The sequence below is a fragment of the Botryllus schlosseri genome, chromosome 2 (genome assembly GCF_051294905.1).
Source record: "Botryllus schlosseri isolate E-star chromosome 2, Bs_hap1, whole genome shotgun sequence".
Taxonomy (NCBI): domain Eukaryota; kingdom Metazoa; phylum Chordata; class Ascidiacea; order Stolidobranchia; family Styelidae; genus Botryllus; species Botryllus schlosseri.
The window spans coordinates 24240216-24267690 of NC_137237.1; the positions used below are offsets into that span (position 1 = coordinate 24240216).

General features: G+C 39.6%; 1 protein-coding gene across 1 annotated transcript; it reads right to left on the reverse strand.

The window, feature by feature from the left end:
• Positions 1-7983: 7983 nt before the first annotated feature.
• Positions 7984-27173, reverse strand: LOC145434254 (multiple inositol polyphosphate phosphatase 1-like). Its single transcript, XM_080311610.1, has 9 exons — positions 26783-27173; positions 25875-26026; positions 25041-25180; positions 19769-19956; positions 18743-18916; positions 13928-14127; positions 11744-11858; positions 8184-8384; positions 7984-8116 (listed from the first exon to the last, which is right to left on the reverse strand). The coding sequence occupies exons 1-8, from the start codon at positions 26973-26975 to the stop codon at positions 8200-8202; spliced, it is 1347 nt and encodes a 448-aa protein (XP_080167736.1). The 5' UTR covers positions 26976-27173; the 3' UTR covers positions 7984-8116; positions 8184-8199.
• Positions 27174-27475: the final 302 nt, after the last annotated feature.

The window sequence follows — 27475 nt, forward strand, 5'->3', positions numbered from 1 at the left end:
TATTTTTTGAATTTACTGTCAGCAATTGCGATTTCGAGGCGTTTATGCAGAGGTTGTTCTGGGCCGTCCACTCATGGACTTTGGGCATTTGGTCACCAGTCAGGGCATCCAGCTCTGCCGTCGAAGATGCTGAAGAGAGGAGGTGAGTATCATCAGCGAAAAGTGTGGTGTTCAATGAAGAGGTTTCAAAAATGTCGTTGACATTTAAGGTGAAAAGGACCGGTCCAAGTACTGAGTCCAAGTACTTCAATATCATAAGTATAGTACCTTTTATAGCACCTATATTATTGATATTTCAGATGTCATTATTGCTTAAACTAGCGAATCTAATGCGAATCTAAGTACTGGTAATAGTTTTACAGAGTCTGTTTTGGTGAGGTTTAGTTCACGGTGGTGAGGTGCCGTGTACCTCTACTCTACAGCTTCCGCGAGCAAAATGAGATTGTGAGTAGATTGTTATCTAGTACTGTCCATAAAAGGGACTGGCAACCTACGACCGGCAGGCCGGATGCGGCCCGAAACAAGATTTTTTCCGGCCCGCTGACAATTTCCCGTCTTACATAATCACTTGCCTAAACGTCAAATTTTAGTGACTGTATGTTATTATATAGGTGTGCGCACTGTGCTGCGTGCGATAGTGGAGGTTAGGCGTAAGTTCGTCGAAGCGAGAAGACTTGCATTATCGGCATTTACGATGTGCTGAACCATAATGAATTTATTCTTGGTAAATTTTTGGTACCGGGCTTATCAAACGCTTTGAAATCTTAATTAAGGATTGCACCGTGAGTTATTTGATCAGAAAGAAGCAGACACGGCGGTGCCTGTATGACAATGCTATTCTCAAATCAACCTTGTAGTCATTATCGGCGAGAAATGGCTTTGAAGTGACATTGCTGTCGATAAAATACATTGATTAAATACGATTTATTCCTTGTATACATGGGCGAATAATTTATCCATTCAGCATTCCGACCCGCCAAGTACCTAATTTTCCTATTTCCTGCCCGCCGACTGGAGAAGTTGCCAGCCCCTGCTCCATGCATATCATCTCATTTCCGGTACATTGGCATGAGGCACATACAAGTTTGAAGTAAACTCGCAAAATAATTTATAGTATAGGCGCACCCATAAAATATCCCAGCTGCAGGCAATCTGCAGCGATCTGCATGATTGTTAGTACAGTATTTGGTCGGGGTTAGCGTGGCGAGAATTCCAAACTTACATCTACCCCACTCCCTGATCTATAATCCTAATGCGAGATCGAGCATTTAGTTCGTAGCGTCATGATTGCTTGTAAGCTGTCGTCACTCAAGGAATGAGGTAGTTGGAGTAGCCTACATTACCAATTATTGCGTCACATGACAGACTCTACTCGGAGACGTCGTGTCTCTCTCAACTCGAGAGAATATCGGATCAACTTTACTGCTGTCATTATTACATCACAAAATCATGTCATTCCAAGTGCTCCTAAAACCATTGCACAAGCGTGTATTTGTTCCTACACAGCTTTCAATAGTTCACGTTCACACATAACAAAAGCGATCGACGATCGTATTCCGTGAACAACGAACAACGTACGCTTCATGAAGCTTGCACAGATCACGATAAAATGTATAAAGCACCAATGTATGGAAGTATGGAAATGTCGTTCCATACCATAGATTAAAATCTTCCATTCCATACCATACTTGCATTGTTCCATATTCCATACCAAAATATCGATCCATACCATACCATACTTCCATACCATACCATACCATACCATGCCCTGCCTACGGCCTCCGACGGTGTTTTGCAGAGAAACCATTGTTGGATAAATCTTATCATGAATTCAAACCAATTTGTGTTATACAAAGGTCGACACACTTTCATGATCAGCCGATATTGTAGTAAGGAATTTATCACATGAGATCACAAATTCGACAACAGGGGTTAATAGGTCAGGCATGCAGGACTAAGAGGCTATAATTAGTGAGTGAAATGTTGCGATTGTGATAGGATTCGATGAGAAACGAACGATGAAAATCATATCTTGATCAGCTGAGGAGAAAATGGTCTACGGTTTCGGGGATATTGCAATTATTACAGATTGGGGTGTCTGAACATCTCATTTTAAATAAATGAGCATCAAGCCGTCAGTGACTGGAGCGCATACGGAGCATTATGACATCAAATTGCCGATATTCATGAATTGACGTGAATTTGTTGCTATGAAACCATGAAACGGTTTTTAACGAGCCCCTTTATCTTCACGTGCAAACAGTTCCTGACAGACAGTCCGCGAATACTGGCGGATAAATGACTTCCCTTCTCCGATGGACAACTTAGGAATCTGACGATTTTGGACAGACGAGGTCCCAAATTTTTGCTTTTTGATGTCGTGGACCCCTTTGGTGGAAATATGAGCCAAAATCCCTCCTAGGAAAAATCAGCCCGATGATTAAAAATTGTCATTTTATTCCGTGCAAACACCTCTTGACTGAACAATAAGACGAGCGCTACAGACTGTTTGTTTCAAGCTGGGACGTAACAACACTTTGTCGTTCTTGCACCAATCGCTGTGAAAACCAGTGTGCATAAATTTACTGACTTTTTAAATTTCATGTATGGATTTGGTCAATGATATTGGCACTTCCATTTATTGCTAGAGCTGATGGAAAGGGTGTCTTCGAAAATTTAGCACGCCCATGCCACACAGTCATGAATAAAAATGAAGTTTCGGGTGGGTCCATATTAATTTGTGGAAGCATGTTGTTTTTTCGTGACCTTTGGTAAAGATTGGCGCTAGTCGAATCGAAAGATTACCAATTTGTTTTCCTTGACTAGGTGATGTGTCTTCCTCTTCGGGTCGCATTTGTACCGCGGGGCTTAGATTTCATGGGCAGGACTATTTGTTGCCGTCATTTCGGAGCCGCACAGTCATATCTACATCGACGGTTTCGGTAAACATGTGTCGGTCGTTATGGATTCTAGATGTTAGCACCGTCGATCTTTCCGGGAGCATACTTCGCAGAGTCACAGGTCTCGCGAAGCGTTTATATGTCGCGATTAGGGCTGGGCAAAATCGAGTACCTGGGTGATTCGATTCTGAATCACGTTTTACGCTTCGAGTCGAGTCGAGTAATCGAGTATCACTCATTATGACATCACAACATAATGTATCATGCCAAAGTTCAAATATGTACGTTTTATGCCACCACAAAGAATATAATGCCTGTTATCTGTCACGCTAAAGATAATGTGGTATTTTTTCAACCATATACCAATTTCATTGCACTTATTTGACAATGTTTTGGAATGATCATGACTTTGGAAATGTGTTATTTCCAGTAACAATCGTAACTTTGTACAGTGTCTCTTATGCTGCAACACGGCACATCAAGGTCTCAAGGCTTCCTCAGTGAAACGTAGTATAAAAACTATAATATTCGTTAGTAAATTAACTTACAGTTGCGAGGAGCTTATAATTTCCGTACTCGAAAAAATCGTCTTTTACTACTCGACTCGAATCATTAAAATTAATACTCGATTCAGATTCGAGTACTCGAATCATTGTGCCCAGCCCTAGTCGCGATGGGTCCTAGCGCGGATATGCATGTGCATAATGGTCCCGCACTAGCATACTGCATAAATGTAGACTGATATATCTTTACGGCCTCAAACGATACTAAGAAAGTACTTTCCTTCCATAATTTCGAATACAGTTTGACTCAATTCTGTAAATCAAGCGTATTTATTTTTTCAATTTTAGTTTTCAAAGCACACTAAATCGCGCGAAGCGCGCAAAGAAATAGGCATGGTAAATGAACTTGCTGAAAAACAGTACATTTATTGCTCATTAAAAAAATGACAAATAATTGGAGGGATTGTCTCTTTCACCCTCTGGCTAATAAATATAGCACAAAAAATTATAGTTCGTCACTTTCCGTTTTGACAACATTGCACCAAGTTTAGCAAGTTTTTTTCTCGCTCGGATATCTGTTCATTAAACTTTAAGGAAGTTCACTTGCGATTTCTCTGACTTTAATCGACGACGCTGTAATGTTTTGTCACTATCTGAAGACAGTTGACTTGAAAATAAGACGAATACTAACACTAGAGGCTTGGTTGTGATAGATTCGACACGAAGTTTGCCCACTTGAGGAAAATTGGATTGAGAGGCGGTCACTGGCCCAACAAAATTATCTAGCGAACTACACTTTTATCACATCTGAACTAGTTTAAAAAATGAGGGGGAATTTGTATGTAAAGGAAAGATTTCTAATAGTATTTGAACATACTTCCAGCGAAAAAAAAAACAGTCAAAAGGAACTGAGCACTATTTAATGTGACTAAACTGTCAAATGGGCAACTGGGTGGCCTGAACTTGAGCACATGAGCCACGCAATCGCTACATAAGTAATATTGACCGACCTTATCATTGAGCATGACAAAATTTCTCACCGCGAAGACAGTCCACGAATTTCATAAAAATATTACCTCTACTTGACAAACTGTAAATAGTGGAAAGTATGTAACTAAGCCCTAAAACATGGCCAAGTAGGAATAAGTAGCAAAAAAATAGATTTACTTGAGTAAATACAGCAAGTAGAAGAAAGCTATTTGAGTGCTTCGAAAAAGCAAAAGTATACTTCGTTACTGACCACCGCTGGAAATATGTAATCCATACGTTTCATGCACATGACCAGATTAGGTAAACCTGTGGCCCTGCTCCTTCATTTTATCTTTTCATTTGATATATGGCTCTAATTTTATGCATTCCATCATGAATCTGGAAAACTTGACTCTCTCAAACACGATCTCGCTAACCACCATATAACTGATTTGTGCAGACTGTCATTAAAGAAAATTTACATTTTTGTACACTTGCGATTTAGAATCCAAAATTGCACTGCACTGTTACCGATCATATTTAATGGACACATTGCGTGCCTTACCATGATATCATTTGCCTCAAATATTTCGGTTTCCTTCTGCAAATATACTATGAAAAAATCATCGTTCACGGAAAAGTGCTGGATATTCACAACATACAAATCACATAACGAAACCGATTGCTTCTTAGAATGATGTACAATTTTGTAATGTAGCTAATCCCCAAATGTGGAAATAAACAACATGCTAGGGCATGTAAGCCTCGAGCATACCGCAAGCGTTATCACTACGCATCTGTAATATACGACGCAGCAATTCATGACATGGTGAATTAGCCAAGACGATTATCATGTAGCACAACTATACGACACACACACTGGCTAAAGTTGTTGAGATAAGATGTTTAAAGCATATATTTTAAATCGCTCAAGTATGGAAATATTACCGTTCAACTCTTACTCAGGTACAATTATAGGCCCGATTATTTCAGATCTATAGTCTCCAAACATCCAATATAAGAACTATATGAAATCATGAACCCATTAATTTTCGAAAACACACAATTATTTTACATGCGAATGTACGGGGCCGTAACTGCCGCGCCCAAACGTCCCAATTGAGGAGGGGGCAGACTCAAAGGGTGTCCGAAAATTATTTCGCAAATCAAAACAAATTATAAATTATTTTGTGGGAGATTTCGAACAACTTCAAAGTTTTCTTTGCGCTTTGCGCGATTTAGTGTAATTGAATGTCTGCTTTTTAATATGGGTACCCGCAGCGCTCCAAGAAAAAAAATGGCATCCTTTGTAAAATAAAGAATATGCATTTCATCGTCGACCATTGCCAATTGTCCATTGTCCGTAGGCGCGGAATAGTCCTACACTTGATATCTGAAGTCACCACCTCCATCTGCTTTACGTGGACGCGGACTGGAAGACGAAGGAAAATTATCAGCAATGTATGCAATTACCAATATTTTAGCCACATAATTCAATCCTTGGTATGAAATTTTTTCGGGCCTCGCGAGACTAGGCACAGATGAAAATATTCTGAATTACTGTGAAAGGTGGCTTTCTGTTCATGGTAAAAAGGCTCCCCAGAAGTTGGGTTTATTATCATATGGGAGAACCCCAAGACCAACGTTATCGGGGGGGGGGGGGGGGGGCAAAGTACTGTTTGGAACCTGCGTGTATAATACTTTGATCAAGATGATGTGTCCAGAGTAACCATCACCTTTTCCAAATAGGGGGTTAAAGCACAGGAATAGCTGCAGTCAGGTTGGATAAATTGTGAATTGATAACAAGACTGGAACTGGAAACTGGAGAGTGTCACTGGACTGTATCAAGCGTTGTGGTCAAATGAAAAATAATTAAGACGTTCAAGTTCTAGTAAAGTATTTCGATCACTCTTTTTCCACCCAAAGAAATTTAGCTGTCCGCACTTATAAATGTTTAAGAACCTCAGGTCTACTGGAACATGAAGCGTTCACTCTTCATTTGCGCAACGAAGTTTTCATTAGCGTCTATGTATATCAGTATAATCCAATGATTAGGTATTGTTAATAGCAGGGGTGGGCAATTATTTTTCTCCGCGGGCCAAATCAGAAGTAAAAAATACGTTGGCGGGCCGAGTGAATTTTTTTTAGCTATATTCTCCCGCGCATTTTAATTTTATTTCTAAATTACATTGTTAATAAATCCTACTCAGTGAATCTGTTGATGTTAGGTAATGAGAAAGGGACGGATGGTTAAAAAAATATTTATTTACCATCATGATTCGAAACAATGTTAAACATGATACATTTTTGGCTCTCTTTAAATCACTATCCACGTTCTTCTAAGACACTAAAACAGTGGATTCTCAAACTTTTTTAGACACTCCCTCCTTATCGCGATATCACAAAATGTTATTAATGAGAGAAATCAGAATGCTATTAATCTCAATGGACAGTTTGATATCATGGAAGGTTTATGGCTGTTGCTGAGACAATTCTCAAATACCAAAGTCTGACAATACACAGAGTAATAACCATGAGTTGGAGGGTGAATCGCGCGGAGCGCTAAATTTTTTTATTTCACTGCGGCTTCGGGCCCTCAAATGCTTTCACGCCTCCCAGTTTGAGAACCCCTGTAGTAAAATGTATTTGGGATGGTACAAAGCTTATTGTATATAGTCGATGCCTTCAGAGCAGAGTGCAGCATGGTAAATTCACCTATTTTCCACCCATTATGGACTTACATTGCCTGCGAATATACGCGGAGTAGAATTGAACTTACGGCTATTAGCTGTTATCTCGATGGTAGTAAAATTGTATGGTCATTAGCTCATCACAGAAAACTATCTATAGAAGTTTATATTACCAGTACAGGTAGAAATAAAGTCAATGAGAGCCTCAAGAAGGCTTGTACGGGACCGCATGCTGCTCATACTTTGCTACATTGATTTTATTTTGAATGTGGATTACGCATGCTGCTAGGTACGTAAGCAGCGTAATCGTGGCATATTATTGAACAGGCTTCAAAGTAAACCATTTCCTGTTCAGTTTATACAGCCTATGGTTTTAGTTCACACAACAACATTCAAAAGTAGGTTTTACGTTTTGAATTCAAAAAAACCTTTCGCGGGCCGCACACAATAGCTCCGCGGGCCGCACTTTGCCCAGGTCGGGTTAATAGTGTTAAATGAACAAAACCATTTGACCATGAGGCCAAAAATTTCAATATTTGCAGCGTATCTAAACATGATCTGATTGCTAATTACATTGTTGCGAAGCTATAGTCTTATCTTTACGAAGTTCATACTTTTTATGAACTATCTCCGCATCGCGTGACATGACTCACATGTCAGATGTAGGTCTACGTTTTTCCTGTGTACACAAATGTGATCCGTAACTAATTTTTAATGTAATTTTCTCGTACCACTGATATCTTGTTGAACGATCATCTACTAGAAAATGCCGTCATTTCTCTCGATTTCGATCCCCAGCCCTTAACATCTCGCCTAACTTCGGATCTGGCACCACTAACATTTTTTTAAAGTTCAGCTCAAATACTTACCGGTCGGACGGTCCGCTATACAGCAACCGAGCGCCAGCAAGCCATGTTAGATTTCTATGCATTTGTGTATATATGCAGCAGTTTAGTTTATTTAACATATGAAAATCAGTAACGGATTCGCGATGTCATTGGTCGACTTGGTCTTTTATCCAATCTTCCAGCAAGATGATGATTCCATGGCGGTCTGGAATTTCCGAAGTATGATGAACATCATATTTTGTTGACATGAGTTAAAATTACATCGAACAAACCCGGAACAGCTGATCCTCACATAGGCGAGGCAGTGGTGCTGGGATCCAAAGAGCACATGTCTTTGAAGTTACAATCGTTCGGGTCATTGTAGCCGAAGTATTCCAGAGCGGCATCCAAGTCCCACGTGCCGTCAGTAACGGGGTTGTTTAACGGCAGATCCAATTTTCTCTCATTATGAAAGACTTGCAACTTCTTTTTGCCTGTAACCAGGGAAATTCAGTTTTCTTCATGTGTTTCAACACGGAATGCAAAAACCATGATGAATATAATGTTTATAAAATAATAATCAACAATGTAGAGCAGGCGTCGGTAACCTTTTTTTTCCAAAAAGCCATATTGACCCTATTTTTCATTTTAACTCAGAAAGAGCCATACATGTCAATCTACTGTTGAACAATTGAAAATTTGTGACGTCATGGTAGCACCAATTCAAACTCACTACATGGTATATTCGTCGTGTGCGCCACATTTTCTCTATAAAAATTCATACTAACAATGCTGGTTGCCTTATTTTAGCATGCCAAACTTGACTTAAAAAAACGTAGGTTTGCCGTGATGCTCATTTTAAATGCGAAACCCCATGATCACATGCTTAGGTGGAGCCAAACGTGGTCGCTACAGTAGTATATAGGCCTACCCACTCTAAGCTGTGATACATCAGTGACGACGGGTCAGGGGGGCAAGTGAGGCAGTATACCTCATCTTTTGCCAGGATGAGTGAAAAAAACTTGTGTAATCTTCAATTACTATTGCTATTGCTATTTTCTATGGATGTTCATTCATAGAATGACAAAATTTTGAAATTTTTTCACCCAAAATCACACAATCATACTTGCGGTGAACACGTCGTTTGTACCTGGCAAACTTAAACCCGCAGTTACCACTATTGGAAAGAAAAATCAATTACTACGAAGTGTTTATTGTATTCAGATAGGAATGTGCATACACATTGTGCAACTAACGCCTTCGGCGCAATTGACTGCAAATCGATTCATGACAGTAGCACGTTCCGGAACGTCGGGGTTTTCTCTGTTTCTCCTGCCCGGCGTCGCTCTTGTTATTGCATCTTTGCGAAATGTCCACAGAAAGACCCGATGATGGACGACTGCAACACTTCCTCAAAGATTATATTCATATTTAGAACTTTCGAGTTATTTGCCAATGCGGAAGCCTTGAATCTCGATTGCTCCTGAGACGGAATCTAAAACATCTAGTACAAAGCTACCAGGGATGGTGTGAACGTGAGATTCACGTTCGCGTTCTGTGTGTGAACCGCAGAAATTTACAGGTTCACGTTCACAAACGAACCTTGGTAGGTTCTGCACTGTGAACCTTTTTCATATATTACAATTGTCACTTCATTATAACATCTTTGGTTTAAATTTATTGCATTTCAACTCCGGGCCACTCTATGCATGGCGCTGTCAGCCTAAAAAATCAACACTAAACAAGCATGCACCTTGACAATCTTACAATTTTTACTTGCTTTTTAACAGAAGTTTGTTCGAAATATCCAGCTTTCCGTCTGTGAATATTTGGTGCCTCTCTGCTCTGAGGTTGACCCGCAAACCGCAATGACACAACATCAAGAGCAAAATACACTACATGTAGTCAGCGATTGATGCTTATTAAACCAATCAAAGGAATTTATATCGTTGTCTGATGTAAAATATCTAGCAGGTGTATATGGGGTCAATTTTGACTTCACATGTTTATTGTATCATAAAAACAAAATCTGTGCGATTTGGGTGTTGGCTACTGCTATATAACTTGTTAATGGGGTAATATCGGTAGCAAGTATAGAAACCCGTTTTACACTCTGCTCAATATCAACGTCGCCAACTCGCCATACTCGCGAATACATTGTCCGGTCTGGCCTCGACTGTTAAAGGCGTAAGCTATTGTAGGTATAGGGCTGGGCAAAATCGAGTACCTGAGTGATTCGATTCTGAATCATGTATTATGCTTCGAGTCGAGTCGAGTATTCGATTATCACTCATTATCACAGAATGTACTATGTCAAAGTTCAAGTATATACCATTTATGTCACCACAAAGAACATAATGGCTGTTGTCCGTCTCATTAAAAATACTATGGTATTCTTTCGACCATACCGATTTAATTGCACTTCTTGACAATGTTGTGGGATTATCATTACTTCGGGAATATGTAGCGTTCGTATCTTTGTTTATGTCTCGTATGCTGCGACACGGCCCATCAATGGAAAATAGCATCAAAACTATAATTCATGTTAGTAAATTTACTTTCCGTTGCGAGGAGCGTATAATTTCAGTACTCGAAAAAATCGTCTAATAATACTCGACTCGAATCATTAAAATTAATACTCAAATCAGATTCGAGTACTCGCATCATTGTGCAATAATTGTACGCAAAAGGACCGAAGATATTGATTTATGGGATTAATATATCATTTGATTGCCACAGTTGACACATTTGGCGACGTTCAAAACGTCAATTAATATGTACTTCAGCATTGTGGCATTATGTGGCCCGAGTCGTCGCTAGGTATCGTGTACTGTACACTATACATTAATATAGGCTACCATTTCACTGAAATGTAGCGTTGGAATTAGCAATATGACGTCACATGACGTCATGAGGTTCACCTTCGCGTTCACACAGAACCTTTCGAAAACGTTCACGTTCGCACGAACCTGAACCTTTCTGAGGTTCACACCATCCCTAAAAACTACGCGTGGTGTAGAATTGGCATTTTTTTATTTACGGTCTCATAAAAGGTACATATTTTAACTTTCAACATCATCCATGCACATATGAGTCATAATGAGTGATACTCGAGTCCACTCCAACTCAAATACCCGCAACTCGATTTTGCCCAGCCGTAGATATACTGTGATTTAAGTATTCAACGGAATTGATTTAGTTTGTATAGATGATTACCATGGATATTATCATTGCATGGTGCGAGCAATTCATATAGGTCTATGTAGTGGAAAACACAAATAGCTTCACCTTAAAATTGTAATCATATCTTTAAAATCGGATGTTACTGAAATTTATAAGATGCAACATTTCTGGCACGGCTTCTAGAACTATGGCACCCAGGGGCGGGCAAACCTTTTATCCCGAGTGCCGCATTGAACATCGAAATCCATTCGCGGACCGTACTATATATAGTAAAATCCGCATATGAAGCCGTCCGTAACACTATATCCTCTTAAGCCATATTGTAACCGAAGACACGGAGACACATATATATGCTTAAAAGAAACCACATATTGCTTTGATGGTAACGCACGCGCGTCAGAAACATGAACGAGATTTTATAAGCTGGCTCTCAATAACCGAGCCGTAGTTTGCCCACCGTGACCGCTATCTGCCATTTTCAAGGTTCACTTGCTGAACACGCGACCGGATCTCAGATTCGCATCATCCTGATTTTACGCAGTTTATAAATATCCGTGCTTATTCGAATCTCGTGAAGTATTCTTCCAGAGGACCGCTAACGTGGCATAATTCATAACGCAAGATTCCTCCACATGATTAAACAATAGGGTGTAGGCCTATTTCCACTAACCGCCGCACTCGTTCACCAAAAATGCCAAATTTGCTCCATTCGCTGCGATTTCCGATTTCTTGAACGTCCGATTCAGTCTTTCTGGATATTCTTCCGCCTTGAATGGACCCTCGTTCTGTAAATTATTTCGGAATCTCAACCGAACTTGCCCGAATAGGAATGTAGGCAAATGTAACACGAGGCACATGTTGCATTTATAGACTGCACAAAGTGCACATCGATGTCAACGGCTCATTCTGTGCCAAATCAATTTCTGCTATTAACTTGCTTCACCAAGTTTGCTTTTGAATATTGTTGTGAGAAGCCGCTGTTCGTTAGGGTTGCGTTTAAAACATAAATCAATTTAAAACAAACATGTTTAAAACAAGGCCTTAATTTAAAACGTGTTTTTAATTGTTTTTTATGTTTTTTTTTAAGCCATGACGTCACGAATATTCAATTGTGACGTCATATTGGATTGACACTGACATTTGAAAATATAGGGTCAAAATAGGTCCTTTGACGAAATATATGTACTATTGCTTTGAACAGACTATTTTGAGGGTTCCAACCATAGTGTAGTGGAGATAGTGTACTGGTTACGATAAGCGCCTAGCACACAGACGAACCGCGTTCGATTCCCGTCGGAGGTTTATCTGGGCTCCTCTTCCCCTGCCGTTGCCGTTCTTACGGTGACAAAAAAGCCCAGAAAAAGACCTGACGAAAGAAAGCACTCACATTGAATGGAAAAGAACTAGTTGGAAGGGACCGCGGCTTCAAAGAGATCAACATCGAAAAAGAACTGTGACATCGGGCACTCTAGGTCGAGGTGTATGTTAGAGTAAAGGATCGCTACTGATGTGTGTCGTTCTACATCCTCCTATCTGTTCATGACATCGCATTGTACATTGTGTGTGACTTGTTCAGATCAAAAATATAACCCAACCATGTTATATTATGTTATCGATAAACGTCGGTAATTGTCCGTAGGCTCACACAGCATGTTTTTTGTAAAGTGTTTACACAATTATGGCATAATTTTACAATAAAAAACACAATTTTATTTTTGAAAAGGCCTTTTTTTAAATGTTTTAAACAAAGTGTTTTAAAACACCGTTTGTTTTAAATGCAACCCTACTGTTCGTATTCCAACTCATAGCTTGTGGTAACAACTAATTGTCCAGTGATTTTGTCGATCCATCACATTTAAATATCACTTTAAAATCAGACCTTTTACCCGATGATGAGAGGAATAAAAACCAAGAATTATTGTTGGGATCTTGGGAATGAATTGTTACATGGGAGAATAGCATAACACAATGTTACGATGATCCGGGAATAAAGTTACCGTCCTCATCCAGAGAACATGAGTAAGGTTACAAGATCCTGATTCGAGTCTCGGCTGTAGCATATTTCGAAGTGTCGACTTATCGGAGGTTTGTCCATGCTCCCTCTACCCTACGTCGCCGTTCGTACGGCGCGTTTACTTATAAAAGCTCAAATAAAGACCCAGTAAAGGACTATTGAATATAGCAAGGAAAACCGTCTAACTCAGCCTAAACATCAAGATCAAACACTTTTACGCCGGGTATAAGACTGATGGGATGTCAGAAGCAGTCTTGATTGATTCTATCTTCCGTATCGGATTGTACAGTTGTGTGTTTTGAGCGGATGAAATTTACTGAGCCACTGACTGTATGGTAATGTACATCGTTTTTAAACACGTCAGCAAATCAAAGCTTGTAGAACTGAAATTGCTGCGAATTTCCAGCGAGTGATACTCCAGGTAGAGTCGATGAGCTTGCATGCTAAGAATCACGTTTCACCGCTAGTACATGAGTAAAGAATTTTATTCTAATTTCGCATTGCTGTCTATAACAGTTTACGCGATTTCACGCCACCGTTGGATGCGTCACTGCAACACCTGACAGTCAAGTGTTTACTTTTCAGGAATTCAATGATGTTGCACTAGTTATCCATAGATCACATCCATTCAATAATGTAGTTTAGGTATCTTTGCAGTTGCCTTACAATTGACCAAATTGCTAATAAAAGTCGTACTCTATTTCACGAAAGTCGGTAGAAATAACACATGTCTCCCAAAAGACGAGGTGATGTAACCACGGGCCTGGGTTTCATGACGCATCTCACAACTGATCCCTCCAGATTCTCTCCAGGGTCCAAATTGCTGGAAATCATCCTTACCTCAATCAATTTCATATCCGCAAGTAGTCGTAACAACATCCATCCGTGACCGTTTAAAAAATGACTGGCATTGTTGTCATCGCTAATATTTTTCAACGCATCCAAAAGAAACCTTTTCGTGACGCAACCCGACTTGTAACTTAGCTCGGTACCAAACCCGTGTCTCACGTATGAATCCAGGTCATCTCTGTATTCGAATGCTGCAAAGTAAAATGCATGTAAGCTGTATGCCTTTTTTCTATACGCCAATGCTTTTTCGCGTTACGAAACTAAATTTGTAGGTGACATCGTTTGGTCGACTTGGATTAACGATTTCACATAAATTGACTAGACTCGAGGCAATTTGTGGAATTGACTTGACTTGTACTGGACTCGGCGGTACAAAAATATGGATTCACTCGTGACTCGAAGCAAAATTTTCAACACTGTCATCGGTGTCACTGTAACTTGCATAAACTGGTTCGGGGCCAATCCAAACCTGGACAAAAAAGTTGGAACCACCACATTCCACCACATCTTCTGACATTTGGTACATGCATAGAGGAATTAATTTTGAAAAAAATAAACTTTATTCGAGAAAAATTGGACTTCGGGTTAAAATTGACAATTTTGTGCTCATTTCAGCTCTTCTGCATTCAGGTATTATCAATAGATATTGGATTGCAGTTGAGATTTGGCCCTCGGATTTCTGAGTAGCTAGTCTAATGGTCTATGTTCCCATGTGATATTAAATGCCATACGGTGTAGGGTTAAAAGTGAAATTAAAGTGAAATTTGATCGATGGTGTGATATCGGTCAAGCGTTACACAATTCAGAATGCGAATTGTTCAAAACCATAGACAAATAATCTAGTGCAGTGCTTTTCAACCTGTGTGACGGTTTGCACTAGTGCGAATGAAAAAAATTGCAGTGCGAATGACGGAGGTGGTGCGAACGGTGCGAATGAAAATCTCGGATGAGTGCGAATGACGGAGGTGGTGCGAATGGTGCGAATGAAAATCCCGGATGAGGGCGAGTGAAAATCGTGAATGATAATTGTTGATTTTTCTGACCTGGAATAATTTAAATAAACTTATTAGGAAATTCAAGGGCAGTGTAACTTTTGTTGTTGCGACGCAATTGTAAAAACTTGTTTAATTTACGATGCACCACTAATCGTAGCTCTCACAAGCCGCAGTGAATTGATATTTTCGCACTGTAATTATTACGTAACGAAAAGCCTGGCTCGGAAGCTTGTGTAGTGGGAGACATACAGTATATCAGCCCGTCTGAGCCTGCGACAGGCTCGAAAAATGACGTCAAATTGACTTTCTGCTTTCTTTGGCTAAAAATCATCATACTTTCGCAATAACTGTTCGATTATTGCGAGGCACGAGGATAGTAGTAAATACTATCATTACAGACTCACATTTGCAAGTTACTGTAACGCAAATTTTTACCCCGTCAAGGGTTATTGAAGTATGGACCGCAAAGGGTAAAATTTTGGGTTGACGCGTTGGCAGAGCTATCCGTTAATATGTATGTAATATCTGTTGAATTTATTGCAAAAATCCTGCGATAGTTTTTACAAATTCAAGGTCACGAAGTGGAGTAGGCTACTCTAGCCAATAAGTGAGACACGCAAAAAATATGGTTTTATCATGAGAATTCATGATAAGATTTGTCCGACTGGTTTTTCTGGAAAACATGGTCGGAGACCGTTTGGATGAGCTAGTGTAGGGACTAGGGATGTGCAACGAGCGAGTTCAGGTCTATGAGACTCATTCATTTCGAGGCCAACCCCTTCTGAGTCGGGTCAAATGATGACGCAAAGTTTTGGCCAACAAACTGCTGATGAAATGTGGTGCCAAAACATAAGAGTCGACAAAACCTTGGCCCAAAAATGAGCGATGCTGAATGGCCAAACCATTCGATATGGATTTGCTCCGTTGTCGGCACGTAATAGTCCTGTTCTTGCAATCTGAGTAAGACAGTAATACAGCAACTGCGACACGCGTAGGTAGGCCTATTTAATGCACCCTAATTTGAAATCGCGTGCGTCAGACATATATTATAGAGCTGTGTTGGGTAGAATTGTGGTGTGCGCATTCTGTATGTCATACATGTCCGTAAAATCGTAGCATAGGCCTACTACTGTAATATTCAAAATGAATTCATTTTCAAGGGTGTGGCTCGGGTCGCGAGATGCCACAAAAACTCAGATTTTGGTTGTAGTCTAAAAAGCTGCTTTAACGTTATGAAACTGTTATGAATTCTCAAGTTAGATTGAGCTAAAGAGCAGAACACACAGTATCGTCAGTTTATTTGCTCTTCCCACATACTCGCGAGATATAAAATGGTAAATCGAAAAAAGTCTCATAAGGTAGCGAGCTCTAATGTGCTTACTCTTCTTGATCGTTTAGACCTTATTTTCCAAAACATAAGGCAAAAGCCTCATACAAACAGGTGGGGTTTTCACCCTTTCGACATACTGGAGCCTCCTAGACCTTTTCGTCAGCTCTCGAACAAATTTTAAGTCCTGGCCATCCAAGCGCTAGTAGACGTTCTTGTACAAAACCCAACAACTTGTTAGGCAGAGAAGGGTTTTAGTGAAGTAGTTGAAATCAAAACGAGCGAAAATAGTAGCCTTTTTAATGAGACACTACACTTGTTTGTTTGTTTGTTTGCGGTATTCATGGTGTTTGTCGACTACTATGGTCATTTACACTAGGCCGATATTTTTCATTTTTATTCCGTAACTGCCGACTTATAGCACGGTCCACTTCTATGCTTTTTGTAAGACACCGCTTACGCGGATGAGGTGACGGGCAGGAGCCTAGATAAACCTCCAATACTTAAGTATAGAAATTCTGAAGTCGATCTCGGTCGGACTCGAACCAGCAACACTTGATAGCTTAAGATACATAATAGACAATTTGTTGCACATCTGAACAAATAAATGTTGTGTTTTCATCTTCCTTTTGCATAACAATTTTCGGTTGGTTTGTGCGAATGAAATTTATTTTACAAAAAAAGTGCGAATGAAGCGCAAGAAGGTTGAAAAGCACTGATCTAGCGAGTAGAGTATTATATGAAAGCTGAGTCCAAGGATAATTTATCATAGCAGTTGCAGTTTGTTTTTTTGACTGTATATAAGCGGGTAAAATTGCAGTCCCAAGAGTACACCGCATTCGTACATGGAAATGGGTAAGTTTGGAATATGTTCTGAACCAGTGGTTCTCAAACTTTGTTTACTTATCAGGAATAACTCGAAGGCAGATTGTTGGTCAGTGTGATAGATCATAGTCACTATAGCCTACGATGGCTGATCTATACTACGTAAACTTGTTTCGTGTCTTGATATTTTAGGAATCCATAAGGTAAGACGATTCTTTAAAAGACGTCACGGACTAGGAAAAAGTTGGGAACCACTGAATTTTGCCAAATGGAATTGTTAGATTAAGACCTGAACTGATTATTGAGAGTGTAGCAGTGACACCAGCACAACAGTTCTTTGCATTGTATATTTGAGCACTGTATGTTGAATAAATAGGATGAGCCTTACCGTTTTGCCTCTGTGAATTACTAACCATTCTTTCCCTCTGCCTACCTCTATGAATTTCGGGTGATGAGGTCTCGCGAAGCATATAAACTGGACCGTAACTGCTGCACCCCAAACCCCCTAATTAAGGGGAGGCGAGCTCGAAGGGGGCCCTGAATTATTTCGTCAATGAATATGAATTATAATTAGAGAGTTTGAGTATAGAATATGAAAATTGATGCAACTTAATTCGAACTTTTTTTCGCGCCAGGCGCGATTTAATGTTGCCAAGTATCTTGATTATTGGGAAACACCTAGACATATGAAGTTTTTGGCCACGTAACATGCGACTCCGAGAAGTGTGCCAGAACGGTTGGCATCGGGAAAACCTTGGCCGAGAAGGACTGCCCTTATGCATTATGAAAACTTGTACATATATATTCAGATATGTTTAATTGTCCATAGTCGTCTAAATGGCTAGCGCCGAATTTTCCTGTCCTGGCAATCTGAACCCCACCAGACAAATGCTATCCCACAGAGAAAAATTATTTGCCCATGAAGAAATACCGATTTGAAATCGTGAGCGTCTTTTAGTTTGGTACGTTTAGGTGATTTCAATATCTTTTGCAATAACAGCCAGGTCACGAAATAACATCATGTAAGGAAGTCATTATACCAACGAGCCCGCCCGAATATGTTTAATTATTATTACGTACCCATACATTTTGCAAGACAACACCTCACTCCCACAATAACAAACTTTTTGACTGAGACACATATTTTTCCATACGTTGTGGAATTCGTTCTCGCAACAAAGCCATATATTTGAGTTTATATTTTGTAATGCAATACCCACCCCTAGATGATAAATGACTTTTTGGATATGGCGAACAAAACCACTTGCGTTATAATCGTCAATCAAATAATAATCAACAACAACAACAACCTCACTCAGCTTTACCGGTATATCTGATCACGTGGGTAAAGAGAGGATTAAAAAGTTATAGAAATATGTATGCAATTCCCGATAATATTGAGCGATTCAATAATGAATTATAGAAAATTTTCCTCAACAACTTCAACATCTTATGTTTTCAAATTCATATGAAATCTCAGAAATAATTATCCTAATACCCAAGTTTAAGTGGTAGAACGATAATGCCCCAACGACATGACACTGGTATGATGGGAGTATAGATGCTGAATCAAAACATCGTTAAAATTCAAACCAAAATATGGAACTTTGGACGAAATTCACACCACAGGAAATGAACAAACAATTCGTACTTCCTCACCGTCTAGATCTTCTCTTGTAAACACCCGACACCACGGACTATCATTTCCGTCTACTGCCACTTGTTCCGCACAACCTTCGAAGTACAAAGTATTCAGAGTATTGATATCTATTTCACTCAGTGGCACGCCGAGTCGTTTTGCAATGTCCGATGCCATCTTCACAAACACGTGGCCTGGAACAGTAAAAGTAGTCGGAAAGTAGTTTTAAATAAGGAATTATATAAATCATTTAAATGACAGACCGATTCTGAATCGAGCATTATGCCTCAAGCCGAGTCGAGTACTAGAGTATTATTCATCATGACGTGATAAAGACATGAGAGATGTGGGAAGTTCATTATCTAAATTTTGTGCGATCATAATGAATATATTCTCATTTCTACATCACATTCAATACAATTTAGTATTTTTACGACCATGCCTATTTCATGTAGGATTGCAGTGGATTAATCGCGGCTGCACAGATATGTCATTTCGGCGAATGTGCGTCGATTTGTACTACATGTTACGTATGCTGAGGTACGACTAATCGATATTTCACACACACGTGGGAAAAGCATCACTCTCGCTTCAGGAATACCTGGAACACGATTTTTGGTAATGTCGAGGTGACGAAATTTGCCTCCGTCAATACTATATCTCCAAAAATGGCCGACATTTCAATTGACTCTCCCTCAGCTTCTACAGGTTGTAATCGAGCCGAAGTTGATCTGCAGCTTTTTTAGGCAACCTAACAATTTAATCAGTGAATCCCAGAAAACCGAAAAAAAGTTATCTTTTTAAAACCCTAGAGCACAGCACATGCGTACGTGCGAGTGTTTGGGGCTGGCGAGGAACATAAACGCCTCCCGAAATATACTGTTTATCACCGAATAGGTGCATAAAAATATAGTTTTTAACTATATTTGTTTAATTCAATAAATTTCGATAATGTGAGGAAGGATATTCATTTAGCAACACATCAACAGAAGAACAAGTGGCAAATGATAGCAATCAAATCAGCGGCATTGTGAAAATTTTTATACCGTTTGCAAATTTGTTTTTTTCAGCTAAAATGTTTTCGTTTATCCACACTTCTTTCATGAATCTATCACACTTCGCGAGGCCGAATATGATGGTGTCGTTTATGATGATTGGTTGTGACGAATTGGACGTATGTTCCATAAACACTCTTGCAGATTCCCGCGTCCTCTGATAGTTTGACGAATAATATCTGTATAGAAACGAATAGGCCGAATAACATCATGTTAGTATTCTCGGTAAATATGTGTTATACAGGGCTTTGGAGCAGCCGTAAATTTAAACTGCTCCAGCTCCAGCTCCGGAGCTTTGTTCTATCATACATTAGCTCCGGCTCCAGCTCCGGAGCCGCATTATTACCACTGCTCCGGCTCCAGCTCCGGCTCCGGCTCTGAAATTATCGAATGGGCCTGTCTATATCAGGGGTGGCCAACACGCGGGCCAAATGTGCGAAAACGAAGACATAGGTGCCGCCGTGCCGGCTTGTGACGTCATAATGAATACTTGTCAATTTTCGATAACACCATAGTTGCACTAGAACGCACTTTACTCTATGCCATTGCTGTGCACAGCATTAGAATTCGGGCCTGATGTTCAATTATGATAAATCAGCAGATGTGGTTGTTGCATATATAATAGCATCTTATGAAATACGTCGGAGCCGGAGCTACTCCTCAAATAACGGGCTCCAGCTCCGGCTCCGGCTCCGGCTGAATTTTATGTACAGCTGCGACTCCGGCTCCGGCTCCAGCTCCGGTGAAAATGCACGGCTCCGGGGCTCCAGCTCCGGGCTCCGGCTCCGGCTCCGAAGCCCTGGCTATAACTAAGGCGGTTTTTTTACCGAATAAAAGGAAAATTTTGACCTATAAAATCAAAATTTTGACTTTTTTTGACCTAAACAAACTGATTTTGACCAAATTGATTTTGAACAAATTTAGACGAAATTTAGACTTAACGTATGCAAATTAGGTGTTTTTCCACCTAATGTTAAAATTGTACCACTTATCTTCACTTGTGGTTGTAACTGGCTGTCCTAACGAAGTAGTTTGGCCTGAAAAAACGTTTTTGGCTTAGAAACAGGCAACTTTTTACATGAAAAAAACAGAATTCAAACGAAATCTGGCCCTATGAAGAATTCCAGTGGTTACAATACGTATTATGGTAGAAATCATTAAATTTTTTGTAGTACAACGAGCGATACTTTCCTACATTCTTGCGTAGAAAGTGCATGTCCTTACTAAGAAACTTGCTAAGGACGTTCAACAGCAGCAGATGTTGGCTGACAACACTCAAGTTGTGCGTACACTGCTGGTGACACACCGTGTTGCTTCATTCTGACAATGTTGTCCACATCACTATTTTTCATCATGCGCTTCTCAATATAAGAATGATGCAATGCCCAAGAAGTCTTTCTTCAGTTAGGATATTGCGGTACGTTGACCATAATACCATGTCTACCTATTTGTTTTATTTGACCGTTTATGATTCATAATAAGCAGACAATTAGCCGTTTACAACGGCAGGCCTATATAAAGTCGGCTACAAGCTGTAATATATCAAATGATAACTTCACCAACAGTGCAAAATCTATGATACAAACGAATTGCAGACGTCAAAATTTTTTTGACTTTATGAACAATTTTGACCAATTTTGACCTAACGTTACAATTCTGACAAAATTTTGACAAATTCTGACATATACAATTGAATAGTATATTCATATTGAAATGAACCCGAATATTTTCGGCTGACACTCGTCAGGGGTAATCGTCAGCAACTAGTAGAGAATTGGAAAGAACATTGTATATTAACAATCTTATCACAAAATATGACGTCACCAGCATATTTTGTGATACTCATTCATCATCATCATTGGTTTATTAGCAATTTTATCAGTTCAATACGATTTTTCAATACGATTTTTGATACACAATGTTCTTTCCAATTCTCTATACTAGTTGCTGACGGTTACCCCTGACGAGTGTCAGCCGAAAATATTCGGGTTCATTTCAATGTGAATATATTATTCAATTGTATATTGAAGTTCTGTACCTCCAAGAAGCTCTTCAAATTCTGACATGTCAAAAAAAAACCGCCCTAGTTATAACCAAAGCATGTTGCGGTAACATAGTGTCACGATTAGAGCCCGACCGATTATCGGCTCGCCGATAATATCGAGTCGATATCACGCTTGGAGAGAAATATCGGTATCGGCCATTGAAGGTAAAAAAATATCGGCCATTTTCGTGACGTCACAACATGGTGGCAGGGAGTCAAGAGAAGTCGATAAAAGACGTGAGGACGGTCAATTATAAAAATTAATGGCCAAGCTGCATATAGTGCATACTGCATGCATACAGGGCAGTAGGCGTGTCTATCTGAAAAATATTATAGATAACTAACCACCGTTATGCCCCACTGAATTCGTGGGAATCCCCCTGCAGTAATCGATCACCAAAGACAGAGAGCAGCTGGATGGATAGTTGTCTGCAGAAAATTTCAGTCAGTAAGAGAAATGAGAACTTCAATCATGCTGGACTGACCCTCGTAATGATAGAGAAAAGCGTCGCGTCGAAACATTTCCCGGTTCGGTACCAACAGAGCTAATTATACCAGTAATGTATGAAGTCGTCTGACTGAGGCCTGCGGCTGCGGGGCCACCATGATAGGAAATATGCGAGCATAGAGGGCAAGAAAATCAAGCAAACGTGGAGTAAAGCCAATAATTCGTACGAAAATTTTTGATTCCATGATGACATTGGCCAATTCTGACAAAAGATTGTAACATATTGATCAATTGATTGTTGAAATGTTGGTCAAGGTCCATGGGGGATGGGTGGAGCAGTTGCAGACGTGGACAATTTGAGTTGTTTTGCACATTCTCTTCAGCTATTTGTTAATGATGTGCTGAAGGCTCTAGGTGCATTGTCAGAAGAATATCAATATTTGGTTAAACCATTGAAGGAAAGATCCCCTGCGAGGGAGCGGTGGAACCGAAATGAAGAAAGATTTCCTGCTGTGCTACTAACTAGGCCTATGCTACCAAGTGAAAGACTGCTCACTGTGTTTAGTACTATATACATCATCTGTGGAAGACCACAGAAGTTCACTCCTTGGAGAAAGGGCCGAGAGTTTGTGCTTCGTGAACTGTAATCTGCAACTGCTGGATTGGTGCTTTTGATACATTTTTATAGTTCCTTGATCATTTATTTCATGTTCAAGCATATCAATGGCTGTAAAGTTGTTGAAAGAAATGCTCTTGAGGTGTTAAATATGGGCCTTGAGCTAGATTCCATATCTTTTGAATATCGGCTGAATATATCGGGGTTATCGGTGGAGGTACTGGATATCGGTCTTATCGGTATCGGCTCAGAAATCCAATATCGGTCGGGCTCTAGTCACGATGCATGTGAATGTGTAGGTTATGGAAAAAACATAGCTAAGTAGGGCTTTGTTGAAAATATATTCAATCATGTAATACAGGGTCCAGCTCGGACCACTCGCACTTTCCGCAATATCAAGATATGATTAATAACGAAGTACTTGTACTGTCTCGGAGTACTCAAGTAGCTTTTTGTCATCTTTAATTTCTCAAGTGGTTACGCTACTACTTCCAATTCTACTTAACAGTTTTTTATTCTACTTAGTTCTCGCACTTTAGATTTGTGGTATGTTTGTATCACCGTTATATGACATTGCCCATCTCTCCCAGGAACTGACTGAATTTTTGAAAATCTAACTACCATTAGTATTATTAGCCATGTTGCATTATTCGCTAAGATACACACTATAATTTCGGAAGTTGAAACCTCCGATTCACTGCTAAAACTATGCAAATGGTCCATCTCAGCTACTTTTTGACACCGTACTTGAGTACTTTACAGATTGTCGTTTTCCACCATCTCTTGAATTAGTTTTGACATGTCTTGTAAATCACTATTTTTACTTGCACTTCAGAACCAATTTTAACTACTTTGACCACTGACAATAACGATGTCTATATATCAAGCGTCTTCATCTATACGCGCCACAGGGGGCACAAAACGCTCTTTGATCCGTCTTTAACTAGAATTTGGCAATCATAGATTTCAAGATTGCGTAAAGCGATAGTACTGGAGGTCAGGTCCAAATTTTGAGATAACAGTGTCCAGCATGTTAATGAATGTTTAGAAATTGTTCCAAAAACTACTTCTTGGTCCCCGCCCCGGGATTGAAGTGACGTAGATATTAGTGCTGAAATACTGACATACTGACAGGTTACTCGGCATCATGAAAAACTTAAAACGTCTGCCACAAAGTCCATAACGAATGCTAACAGAACTTCAAAAATCTAAACTGTGTGTATATGACTTCAAGCCAATAATCAAAGAGAAAAGATTAGGTGATCCTGGAGAGCCGTCTATTTAATATCAAGACCTCAACTCCAGAAATTCGTCTGTCGATGGCTTCATCACTTTAGGATATATTTAAAATTTTCACCGCTGGACGGCTAGTCTCATAACGGTTTCGCAAGCTTTCGCGACCGCCAGCATTACTTGAAATGTCAATTTCGGAACAGTGTATACTGTAAAAAAAAGATGGGTTTTTAAATGAAATATATATTACAATATATATATTAAATCTCAAACATGAGGTGTTGCTAAAGTTTATTACGTCATAGGTACCGACAGAGGTTATCAGTAACGAAGTACATCTTTTATGCCAAGTAAATTTTGCCTACTTGCATGACTTCTTCAAGTAGGTACGTTTTAGACTACTTCTACTTTTCATTAACAGATTTCAGCTACCTAGGCCAAACTAGGGCTGGAATCTTTACTTTTTCACTTAATTGGAAATCTCTTCACTTCAACTTGAGTACCAACGACAACCTCTATCGACATCGTCAATAAAACTGTTGGTAATAATAACGAGTTAGAGTATGAGCGAAACATTATATTCCTAAAAGTGATTTGGCACTTTTACTGATGTTGTTTTAATGAAGAGTTCAAGTCAAGTGGTCAATCGCAGGCCATGATAAAAGGTATCGCGGACCGTTCTTTCGGTATCCCAGACTGGATCGAACGAGTACATTTATTTCGACTGCAGATATTTCGTAGCTCTGCACCCACTAATAATTATTATAATCATCAATTCTACCTAGTTGTACCATTTATCTCGCTCATCAACATATTTTACCGGATAACAATATGTGAATGTGTCTGCATCATCTCTCAATCTCTGTTTGTGAATATTCACATAAACAGCGGTATAGAATTTCGAAACGAAGCCATTACATACTTAACACGACTCGTTTCCGAAAAAAGCTGTGGAAAGGTCTTTGCAAATCTTTTCCCGAGCTCGATCATTTCGCGGTATCCCAGATCCGTAAGATCTTCTTTTAGGCCAGGATGGTACCAATTACGCCACTGACCGATTTCCTAGGAAAATCACATCAACATTTTACAGATATTTATTCAAATTAAGAATATCATGTCATGCATCAGAGTGTCAATTTCAAGCTGATGTTCCTAGAACTCTTATTCTAATCCGATTAAAGATTTAGTATGAGATTAAAAGGATTGCCAAAACGAAGTTAAATTCTTTTAGAGGTAAAATACGGATCAATGATACTTTCTCCATTTTATATATAACATTAATTCTCTACTAATTCTATATCATCAATTCTCTACTAGTTGCTGACGATTACCCCTGACGACTGTCAGCCGAAAGTATTCGGGTTCATTTCAATAGGGAAATACTATTAAATTGTATATTGAAGTTCTGCACCTCCAAGAAGCTTGTCATTAATTTTTTACGTAAAAGTATGGAAATCACGCAGTGAACTTTTTCCGGTAATTGTCGGAGTAAGATGTTTTTTGGAAAAATAAGATCGATCATAATTTTATCTAATCCATTCTTGATTCTGGAATTGTTATGTACTGATGTTGGTCGCATAACCCCTGAGCATTCCTTTCGCACACTTGTGTGCGACGGAAAACTGTTTGCGAACCTCTGGCATACCCAATCAGTTAACGGTTTTATATTCATCAAACCCTATGTAATTGCACAAAATCTGAACTGAAGAAGCATGGCCTATGTGGTTTTGCAATGCAACATCCATTGAAGAGTAACCTCCAAGTCTTTAGGACACATGTCCGCGGCTCCTGTTGCATTCAAGTTTTGCCGCAAAGTCTCCAGTCTTCCGAATTTTTCGGCCTCGTCGAATGTTGGTCTATGACGCGAGCCATGACGCACAAGGAGAACCATACCAAGGGGTTCGCAGCCTGTAGTCGAATAAATGTATCAATGTGAAAAAGACGGGCTGTTCTACATTGGAGAAGTGGTCTACATATAGCTCATGGCGCGTTGCATTTTTCTGATTTTTAGACCAGTGATAATTATCCCAAAAAGGTGACGTGATAGAAACAAATATCGTCATATTCGGATTTATCGCCCGCAAACTAGGCAAAAACGATCCAAACACAATCTGCAAGAAAATTTTTGGTAGATCAGTGAGTTTGGCAACATTAAAAAATACTATTCTTTAGTCGATTTTATGCTCTCAGTCAAGAAATTCATTTTTGCTAACTCATCTACGACCAATCAGCGTTGACACCAGATAAGCTAACGTGGTCAGTCCTATGCTCGCACATAGGTTAGTCAAAGCATTTTTAGGATTCAGATTGACCGAAAAAATCCAATTCATACTCCCAAGACTATTGTAATCTCCTCTGTCGATTAAACTTCAATTCAACCAGACTTTGTATCGGTAATAGACTTTTATAGTTAGAAATCATTGATATCTGTAGAGGTGGGGATCGTACTTATTCCGCGTCGTAGCAAAGCGGTGTCGCAGAATTTATATTCACGAATATATATTGATCACCAATAAAACATCCATAGGCCAGGCTACGAAAATCAACATTAATGGAATAGGATTGTGAAAACTGCAAGAGCGCTATCGTTTTGCGTCGCGAAATTATGGCTATGACCAATGACGAGCAGCGGATAAATTAGAACGCTGGCATTAAACATCTAACCGTATGGGACGCGATATAATGTTATATCTCCTCTTCCGGAGTCTTCGTAAGCGGTCGTCGTGTGATATTTCCTGTACGGATACTCGGGATCGTTTTCGAAATCAGAAGAGCAAAACCCTTCTGCGCTTATCGGAAGATGGCAAAGGATGTAAGATAAGATACATGTGGCCACCGTCAACAGCATCACAGACATTCCCCTTCACGTTGCTAGGAATTTGGCAATAGATGTAGACTGGATATATGACTACGTCGCTGCTACCTAAAGAAATCGAAATCCATCAAAATTATTAGATGACAAATAAACATGAGCTGATTCGATATTTAGCGTATACTTCGAAACGACTTATTAACATCGACGGCAGTCCAATACAAAACTTCATGTTTGTATACGAGTTAAAACAATGTATGCTCATGCGATGTGAACTTGGCGATATGGCGAACAAATCTTACACCAGAGAATGCACCAATTAAGTCAAGGGTGGCCGACCTTTTCGGCCAGAGGGCCACATTAGATTTAAGAACCATTGTGCAATGACAATTATGTCATGAAAAAGCAGCTTGCATTAATGTCCTGGCCGCGCGAGGTGCGAAAATTTCGCAAAGATAATAAATGAATTCGTTCAATAATATTGCAGCTTGCACTTATTCCGGGTTGTCTATGCATAACGCTGGACTGATTTGGCAAGGACAGGA